Source organism: Benincasa hispida, chromosome 9, assembly GCF_009727055.1.
Source record: "Benincasa hispida cultivar B227 chromosome 9, ASM972705v1, whole genome shotgun sequence".
In the NCBI taxonomy this organism is placed as follows: domain Eukaryota; kingdom Viridiplantae; phylum Streptophyta; class Magnoliopsida; order Cucurbitales; family Cucurbitaceae; genus Benincasa; species Benincasa hispida.
The window spans coordinates 25273029-25283838 of NC_052357.1; the positions used below are offsets into that span (position 1 = coordinate 25273029).

The window sequence follows — 10810 nt, forward strand, 5'->3', positions numbered from 1 at the left end:
TCACAAAACTTTCAATTTTCTACCCACTCTTAATTTTGTGTATGATAAATTTGAGATATTCGAGATTGTTAATAATTAATTAATTTTTATATATATCTAATAGAACTTGGAACTTATATTTTAGTGATTGCTTGTGATTTTTAATCACCTATTAATCAGTTTTTAAATTTTAAAAACCAAATAGACGACAAATTATATTTACATATTTGTAATGACTAAACATGTAATTTAACGATCTAGAAACACGGACATCTAGAATGGACAATATTACTATTATAGAGAAGTATGGAGACAGGTCGTTATCTTTTCACAAAAACAAACATATAAATCGCTTATCACTTACATTATCAATTTCACACACTCTCTCTCTTGTCTTTTTCAATAATATAAAAGAGAGTAAGGCCCTCGCATTGGCCATTTTTGAAATTCACACAACACAAAATGCCAAGCAAACTTGGAAGAAACTATTTGAATCTTTGCTTTACAAAGATAAAAAATCCTCTCTCCACCACTCAATCCTCTCCACCCATCACCCACACGGCGGATCACCACCGTCAAACCGCCTGTTCGTTCTCCTCCCCCGCCGCCGCCTTCATCACAAACTACAACTCCCTATATGAGGTCACTACCACCATCAACTCCGACTCCAATTCCACCTCCATACCACTATTCGGCCACACCAACGATGTTGGTGTCGCCGATCCCGACGCCTTCGTCGCAGTCGACTTCATTACCGCCTTCACTTCCCACCGCTTCTTCTTCTCCTCTCCTGGCAGCTCCAACTCCATCATAGAATCCACCACTACCACCACTACCGCCACCGAGTCCACAACCACTTCACTATCGTCCGACTACTTCGCTAGTGGTGGCGACGAGGAATTGATGATCTTCAATAATAGTCATGCGATCCCCACGTATTCGCCGGACCCATATGCGGACTTCCGACGGTCAATGCAAGAGATGGTGGAAGCGCGTGAGAAAATGACGACGACAGCAACGACGACGAGCAAGTCAAATAGGGAATTCTTGTATGAGCTTCTTTTATGTTATCTTGCACTCAACCCTAAAACCACTCACAAACATATCCTTAAAGCTTTCGCCGACGTTGCCACGACAATAAAACCGGCATTGCCGCTAGAGGCAACGGAGGAAGACGGGAATGCAGATCGGGAAGCCGAGTCAGTGAACGACGGCGTCGACGGTGGCTGTGAGATCTCCGGGCAACAAAATGATAGAGATTGATGCATATAATTATTAATTATTAAATGTGGGGTTGCGGGAGAAAATATTGATTAGATTAATAAGTTTAATATGATTTTTAGTTTACAAATATTAATATAATATATGTGTGGGGGAAAAAGAAGTGGGTCCCACAAGACTTTGTTTTTTGTCACCTTAATTATTGCATCAAAACCCTAATCTTTCTATTTATTTTCCTTAACATTTTTGCTCCATCTATACATTTTTATATTTTTGTTGCAACAACAAAGTGAAACGCCATAAGGATTAGAGTAATTTATCTTTGTTTTTATTCTTTTTTTAAGATTCTAGCCAAAACTAAATAAATTAAAAATGAGGTGTAAAAAATGTTATTTACTTTCAAAAATTCAAGGTTAAATTATGGGTATAATCTCGAAACCTTTTTAATTAGTGTCTACAAGATTTATGAACTTATAATTTAAATAGATAACTATCAATTTAGTGTTGAATAAATCTTTGACATATCAAAAAAATAAAATTAACACATATATTAACTATAAAATGAAATTTCATATCCGATAGGACCGTAAAATTTTAATTTTATGTACTTAATAGGTCCTAAATTTTAAAATTCATCATATAGATTAATAACCTATTAGACACATTTTAAAGTTCAATAACAGAATAGATACAAATATAATCATTAAAGGCAGATTAAATTTGTAATTAATGAAGACAAATTAAAAAATATTTCAAAAGTACTATAAGAAAGTAAATAAAATAAAATGTTAAGGGGAAGTTGCATGAATATTTATTTTACAATAAATATTAGAGTTTATGTAGTAAGATAAAAGTATTTGCAAATATAGATTTTTTATATTAAAGATTTAGTCCAGAAAAAAGAAAAGACTAAAATGGACATGGGCCCATATAAAACCGTTTGACCATGATGTAAAGGACTGTTTTATTAATTATAAATTTCATTTCGACCCTTCATCTTCTTCCAAAAAACGCGAAAAACACTATCAACCCTTTCAAGCTCCGACAGTGTCGTCTCCTTCCAATTTCAATCTTTTGATTTCGAAAATGTCGTCTTCTTCCGCTCCGACAGTGCCGTCTTCTTCCCCATCAATTTCGCTCCAAAATTCAAAAGGTACATTGTTCTTCTTCGTTTCTTCATTTCTTCTTTTTCCTTTGTTCATCTCTTCATCACTGATAGCAAGAATTCGAAAACGTAGGGCTTCGTTTTTCTTCCATTGACAGTTTGTATAAGAAGATAAATAGTTATTTCAAATTAGGGCTACATGCATTCTCCAATTTTTTTAGTGCATTTTGGTCATAGTATAGTCATCACGGTGTAGTCATCATAGACTAATAGTCATCAAAATGTTGATTATGGGAAGATTATTTGTAATGTTGATTGTAATTTGTTAGTTTTTCGAGTATGTAGATAGTTTATTGTTGACTGTGTTTGATTGTTAATTATGTGAAGATTAGTACTGTGTTTCATTGTGATTTGCTGATGTTTCAGTGAATATTATGCTAATTTAGTTATTTATTGTTGTTTAACTGAAGTTATCACTGATGCTTTAGGGAATATGTTGATAGTTCATTGATAGTTTGTTGATGGATTTATCTATCAACAAAATTTCACTGATGGATGCTATCATTGATGTTAATTTAGTTCCTTGTACTGTGATTTGATGATTGTTTATTCATAGGAAAAGTATCTATCACTATTATTGCTATCAATGATATGAATGTAATGGTTCCACATGTTTGTTTTTAGGATAAAAGTTATCACTGATGCTTTAGGGAATATATTGACAATTCACTGATAGTTTGTTGATGGATTTGTCTATCAACAAACTATCACTAATGGATGCTATCATTGATGCTAATTTAGTTCCCTGTACTGTGATTTGATGATTGCATGATGCTCCTGAAGATGAAGAGGAAGATCAAAAAAAAAAAAGATAAAGAAGATATGACGAAAAAGAATGTAAGTATTGATTGATTGATGATCTTAATTATAACATTAGCATGCTATCAGTGATATCTGAAATCATTAATAACCAACTATCAGTGATAACATGCTATCATTGATAGTTTGTTATCAATGATAGTATAAATAATAGGAAGCTTTATTTACTTGACTGATACTGATAGCACATTGACGTCATGTTATATTTGATTCCATAATTTCAAGTGATTGAAAAGACTCTTAAAAAGAGTCCAAAAAAATATCGACCATAGGTTGTCATCGAAAATATAGAGGACAACAAGATACCAAAAAGACAAGTAAAACCAACCAATTAAAACACTAGTAATATATACAAACAGCAAACCTCCCTTAAGGTTCTACAAAGATTACATAAATACATGCATGCAACCAAGACATTACATTTATTGAAGAATAACAGATCCCCACAAGCGATACTAGTGAGATCCTCTAGAGCGACACTGGCGAGATCCTCTAGAGCGACACCAGCACACCAGCGATACCCTCTAGAGTGACACCAACGATACCCTCTAGAGCGATACCAAGCTTTTCATGTGAAATTCTTAGCGATACTCACCTCAATTCCTAACGAGATTTCCCCCGGTAGCGATATCCTCCTTACAAAACCCCATTGTAATTCTCCACGATGAACTGCTTGCTTGTTCTTCACAAGCAGTTTTCTGCTTATGCACCAATTCTCTGGTACAACTTCAAAAATTCATAACTCACAATCCAGAGTTCTTTTTAAGAAACTTCCTTCTACAAACTTGTTTAAACATAAGCTGCATAGCTTCTATCACTGATAGTTTGGTATCAGTAATGCTATACGATCGTGTAGCATTTGGTTGGCGATTCTATCAGTGATAGAATCTATCATTGATGGATCTTCTAAAAAATGCTTATCTACTGTCAGTGGTAGAATCTATCACTTCATTGTATTAATTGCTAACAGAATCTATTACATATAGCTTGATATCATTTCTTTCAATTGTTGTGGCTAAAGGAAAACAAAGCTTTATAAATAAAAGTACCATATTGTGAAGCATCATATTGACTAAAGAATGGATATATCAACAATAAAGTCTGTTCCACTAACAAAACATTAGTAACAAGATCTCTAATATATTTATGACAAACATCAATAACAAATTGTCTCACTATCTAATGGTTAAATTAATGACAACAAGCAACAACTACAATCTAATTGACAAATTGGTAAAAAAACATTAGCTGTCTCACTATCATTGATAAATTGATGACAAACATCAATTACAAAACAAGCTTCTTCATTACAAACATCAATTACAAATCAAGCTTCTTCATTAAACAACTGGTGGAAATTTGCATGTCCTACAATTATGGCCACGATGATGACATCGAAGTATCACGGAGCTTCACGAATGGGATTTCATGGAGACTGATTCATCAATATTTCACCGTGAAAGAAAAAGGAAAGAATGGCAAAAAGAAAAGCATAAAGTATCATGGAGCTTCATTGATCTGATTTCATGGAGACGATAGATATTTCACTGTGAAAGAAGAAGAAGGTCACGAACGACAATGTTCAAAGGAGGTCATGAACGTGAAAAAGGAAAGTTAATAAAGGGAAAGAGAGGGTAAATTTGGAATTTTGAAAAAAATGAAAGGTTTACCAGTCAATGTTTGCTATAATAGCAAATATTAAAAATGTAGTATATATAATCAGATTTTTTTTCCATTTGTATTATTCATATAAATTTCCAAATGTTAAAGAGTATATTAAGTTATCCACTTTTATCTTTTAGAGAATTTAACATGAGACAAAATTTAATCTAATCTGTTAGTCAAAGTTTTGGAGTGTATTGATAATTTAACATAAAGATACAGACAAATTTCTTATTGAATGTTATGGGGCCTTAAATGATTGAGGCTTTGTTGGTTTTTTGTGTAGCCTTTTTTTTTAACCCTTTTACCTAGATGGTAATTTGACATGACATGGTAAATAAATGGTGGAAAAAATATACTTTAAAAAGAGGATAATTAACTATATACGTGGTTTTATTTTGTCATTGCTCTAAATTTAATTTCTACTAATATATATCTAATAGGACATGTCACATCCTTATTTTAGTTAACATATGTTAAACGTTTATACATATAATCACGAAGTAAATATTCAAAGTGTGATTGAAGAATTCTTTAACTTTTTTTAAAAAAAATAATTAAAAATGCTTTCGAGACTAATTTATAATTTAACACTAAGAATATGTAAAAATTAAATAAGACAATATTAAAACCTTTTCTCTCCATCATTAACGTATGTTAAATTATAAATTTGATCCCTATGATCGAAGAAAGTCAGAACTTATTATATATATATATATATATATGAAAATTTTTAAAAATAAAAAATAAGAAAAAATATTTACACAAATAGCAAAATTTAATTATAGTTTTGAGTGTCACAAATAGATGCTGATATAAGTCTATCGGCGTATATCAATGATAAAAAAGGATACAAGTCTATTACTGATAAACGCTGATAAAAGTTTATCAGTATATTGATACAAGTTTATCATCGATAAAAATTGATAGGAGTCTATCGATGTCTACCAATACTTTTTTTTATTATATCTATAAATAGTTTTACATTTTTCTAATGGGTGAAAAAATTTCATATATATATATATATGAAAAAGTTGCAAGATAAAGATAATATAATGATAAATAATCCAAAATGGCAATAAGGAAAGCAAAGAAAGGGAAAATTGGAAGAACACCAAATATTTCTGTGAAAATTGATGTGATGCAACACATGAAAAGAAGCACTCACACTGTCACATAGAAGATAAAAGCAAATCATAAGAGATAATGGCTTTGTTTTTCCATTTTTTTCCCCATTTTGTCCTTCATGAAATTAAATTAAAAAAGAGAGAGAAAAAAAAGGAAAAAAGAAAAAAGCACATGGGTACACACAAAAAACCATATCCTTCTGCATAACACATGCTCTTCTAAGAAAGAGCCCTAATTTTAATGGGCCACATGGAACCATTCCAAATGTGCCCTCTCACTCCTATGAAAAAAAAAGACAGTAAACAATGATAAGTTACTGTCATTAAAGGACAGTTTAGAGAAAACAAGAACAATATTGTAATGTTTTTTTGAGGTAGAGTGTTCAATGTTGTGGAGACAAATCATGGCTGTACTTAATAACATTACATTGGGGGCCAAATGGGAATCTTTGGATTGTAAAAATTAATTTATAAATGCTGCCAAATTGAGGGAATCTTTATTATTTTGTCTCTTTTTTTTACCTTTTATTTTATTTTATTGGTTCTAAGTTTGAAAGGAGGAAAAACAAGAAGTGGGTGGGTGGGTGTATTCATTTGCACTCATGAGATTCAGTGAATTTTTTGCTTTAACCAAGTGGGATACTTTTGCTTGTGGAGTAGCTCTTACTTGAATTCTATTTTCCACCATTTTTTTCATGTGGTGGGTTTCTTGATCATAGGGAAATTTTTGTTCTTTTTTTTTGTTTTTTTTTTTTTTATATATATATAATATGATTTGATTGTGAAGTTTCTCCTTTTTAAAAGGATGGTAATGACTTTTGTTGAAGGGAAATGATGTCAAGTGCAATTTAGTTGTAATTGGTTGAACCCAATACATCTAGTTTGTTTGTTTTGTGTGTATGTATATATATATATATATGTGTGTGTATCAAGTAGTTGTTAAGATGGTCTTTTTAGAAATTGTTGTGATAGCTAGTTTTTTAGAAGCTGTGATGATAGCTGGTTATGTATGGTATCATAACTCTAAATTGGAGACTAAATATAAGGGTATGATTGGATGAGTAATGATTAAATACAGCCTACGTTGCACTCATTTTCATGTTCTCCTTCCATTTTACATAAAGAAAAATTAAAAATAATGTATTTAAGAAAAAGAAAATAAAAGTGTCATGGGTAACATCTCTAGAGGAGGTTAGTCGGGCTACACCCAATTTTTTTTCTGTCTGGATTGTCTTGAAAAAAATAATGTTTTTCAAAAACTCATTTCATTTAAATACTTTTGATAAAAACTGTTTAAAATTAAAATACTCATGTGTTTGGTAACTCTTTCTCAAAAGTGTTTTTATATACAATTTTGGTTGGTTTGTTGTATACTAAAAGTGTTTTTATTAGTGTCAAATTATTATAAAGGATGACTATAAAATACCATGAACTAATAATTTAAAATATTGATCATCGAGTTGGTTGTCTAGAGTGGTCGCTACCGGATTAGTGGTGGTGGTTGTCGATGGTGGTGGTTGAAATTGGTCACTGGCAGGTGTGGGCGGAATTGGTTGTCGGTGATGGCCAGAGGTGGTGATGGTGGTTACAACAACATGGTGAAAGTGGAGTAGATTACTTTCGAGAGCATTTTGATCATTTTAAGAATTAAACAAATTAGCAAGAGGTTAACCATTAAACACTCAAAAATCATTTTTCTAGAATTTTATTTCAAAGTATTTATCATAAACCAACTTATTTCATAAAATTATTTTCTCAAGAAGCTATTTTGAGTCACTATTTTTTTTTAAATGATTCTTTTTACTTTAAATCAAAGACTTGAAAAGTTCCTTCTCGGGTTAATTAGATTTTTGGGGTTGAATTTTATTTTAATTAGATAAAAGGGAAGTTTTCAACTTATTTAGATAAAAGGGGTGTTTTTTTGTCTTTGTCCGAATGTGTCTCTTGATTTTGGATTATTTTATTATTTTTTTTGTCCATGAATGCGTCTTGAAGAAACGCATTCAATAAAAAAAACAAAAAGAATAAGAATGTGCCTCTTGAAGATACCGTTCATTAAAAAAAGAAAAAAAAAGAAAAGAAAAAGAAAAAAAGAGACATTCATAAATAATAATAATAAATATATATTTTTACTTTTATTTTTTTTCATTCTTTTAACAACCCTAAATCAACTCTTTCATTACTTATGTTGTTTACCGTTAATAATATCCCATTTGTTTACTTATAAATCATTGTTACCTAAAATCAACTAACTCACTAATCTCATTTTTTATTTTAATAGTAATATTACTAGTTTTTTAACAGTATAAAAAATAATGTTACTTTGAGATTAAGAAATTTCTATGATTGATTTGATATACTCAATATTAATTTTTAATTTTAAATTATTGTTTTTGTTTGAAGTTGATAGAAACTTATGCAAAAATATAAATATTAACTTTCTACTATTGTAAATAATATTCAGGGTTCTTTAGGATGTGTTGTAGACAGTGCATTTTCGTGTTTGCATTTCATTAATAAATTTAATTATATGTACAATTTTCTTTATTCACAACTAGAAGAAGATCATCTATTACACCTAGATCAATCATGTTGAGTCACAAAGTGTCCACGATCGCCACGACCTCTTACACTTAATGGTTGGCTTTCCTCTGTAAAGTGTATACCCTTACCACGATGTCGGTATGTCACGTAGTGGTCATGAACATCTGGATGTATATGTGAAGTTTGTCCTTCTTCCATACTTAGTATAATGAGGGTTGTTGGAAAAAATTCAAATGTTGAGGGAGAGGACATCATGGAAGTATGTATAAAATGATCGAATGGGGTTGTTGGATATTCATTCCGAACATTAGATCGAATAGGAACATCCTGATGTCTTGCTGGATCACCTTGTTCTTCCATTGGAACATCACCATTGAAATATCGCACTCATATATAAATGGAAGTTTGATTCTTGGATGTGTGAAAATGAAGACGGAAGATGATCAGTATTTGAAAATAAAAGAAATAGGTGAAGAAATGAATGGAAGAAGATAGGATTCGGGTGTTTGTTGTTTGTAAAGGAAGAAGATGAAGAAATGAAGGGAAGAAAATAAAATTCGGGTGTTTGTTGTTTGTAAAGGAAGAAGATGAAGAAATGAAGTTTGTTTAGGGGTTTTAAGTTGGAAATGAAGGGGAAGAAGACAAAAGTGGAACAGGAGGAAGACAAACTCGGTCGGAATGTGTTTGTTCAACAGACGCATTCAAACTCTTTTTTTTTAATGAGTTGAAAAAATAATAATAATAAAATAATCCAAAATGTGTCTCTTAGAGACGCATTCGGATAAGGACAAAAAAACACTCATTTTACCTAAATAAGTTGAAAACTACCCCTTTTACCTAATTAAAATAAAATTCAACCCCAAAAATCTAATTAACCCCTTCTTTTCATTCTTCTAACTCCTGAAAAGGAAGTTTGATCAAAGTATAATGTGATATCAAGATAAGAGTTCAATATTAGAAGTGAACATAGCTGAGTTGTGCAAAAAAGGAGATTACCAAGAAATATATTGCAATGAAAAACAAAATTGAGAAAGAAATCTCACACCATGACAATTTAGAAGAAAGTTTTACATAGATGAGAAACTCTCTTTTGCTGGTAGATAATCACGAGCAACTTGAATTAAGAATCATCATAGATTGGCCTAGTGGTAGTGGAAACATAAAAATTAAAATAATAATAATATTATTAAAAAAATAAATAAAAAATAAGATCAAGAGTTCAATCCATGATAGTCACCTACCTAGAATTTAGAATTTAATATCCTACGGATTTCCTTGACAACCAAATGCAAGATTACATTCACGGATATAAAACCTTGAATTGGGAAATCTACATTAAGAAAAAGTTGAGTTTTTGTCTAACTTTAAAATTTGTGTCTATTTGATCCGCAAACTTTCTAAAGTCTTTAATTAATCCTTAAACTTTTAATTTGACGTCTCAAAAATTCCTAAACATTCAATTTTGTGCAGAATAAGTCCCTCACAAATTCAAAAATTTTAAAAGTTAATTACTCTATTAGAATTAGACTCTAAATTTTTAATTTTTTATCTAGTATATCCATGATTTTTTAAAATATCAAAACTCAACGATTACATTTGTAGTCTTAAAAATCCAGGAATCGAGGACTAAATTTGTAATTCAACTCATCTTTTTAACACCAATTTAGTAGGCACCCATCCACAAAGTTCACACTAATTCCACAGTAAGTGAATATTGAGCGAAATTTTCCTTTCCTTCTCCACTTTAGCTCATATTATTGTTCTACACCACCTATAGAAAAGAAAATGTAGGAATTTGTTCAATCTTCAAATTTACCAACATTCCAATGTTCTAAAATTCATCTACATATTCAACCCAAATTTCTCATCACTATATGAAATTTGGATTACTTTTGGCTAGGAACCTAAATTTTTCCAGACTTGGATTTACTTATGGCTAAAAACTAAACATAATAAAGATATTCTGGAGTCTATAATACAGAAGAAGAGATTCAAAACTATTATCTATAAGTATTAGCTAGAATTAAAAGAAAAGACAATAAAACTAGAATCCACAATTCCATGAGAAAGTTATTATAGAGAGCTCATAGTTCAGATACTTGCATTAAAACCCTTTTGGTCTGGAGCTGCAGCCACTACTTTATACTATATATATATAACTTTGAAAATAGTTTGTTTAAAACTACAAAATCATATTTGTAATTTTTAAAATAAGCTATTCCAAAGGCACCTTGTAAATTTAAACTGATTCCAAGGCTTATCTGACACAACAAAACATAAAGAGAAATACACA

The 10810-nt window shown here is 30.7% G+C and overlaps 1 protein-coding gene across 1 annotated transcript; it reads left to right on the forward strand.

The window, feature by feature from the left end:
* Positions 1-358: 358 nt before the first annotated feature.
* On the forward strand, positions 359-1425 carry LOC120086656 (transcription repressor OFP12-like). Its single transcript, XM_039043395.1, has one exon. The coding sequence runs from the start codon at positions 442-444 to the stop codon at positions 1240-1242; it is 801 nt and encodes a 266-aa protein (XP_038899323.1). The 5' UTR covers positions 359-441; the 3' UTR covers positions 1243-1425.
* Positions 1426-10810: the final 9385 nt, after the last annotated feature.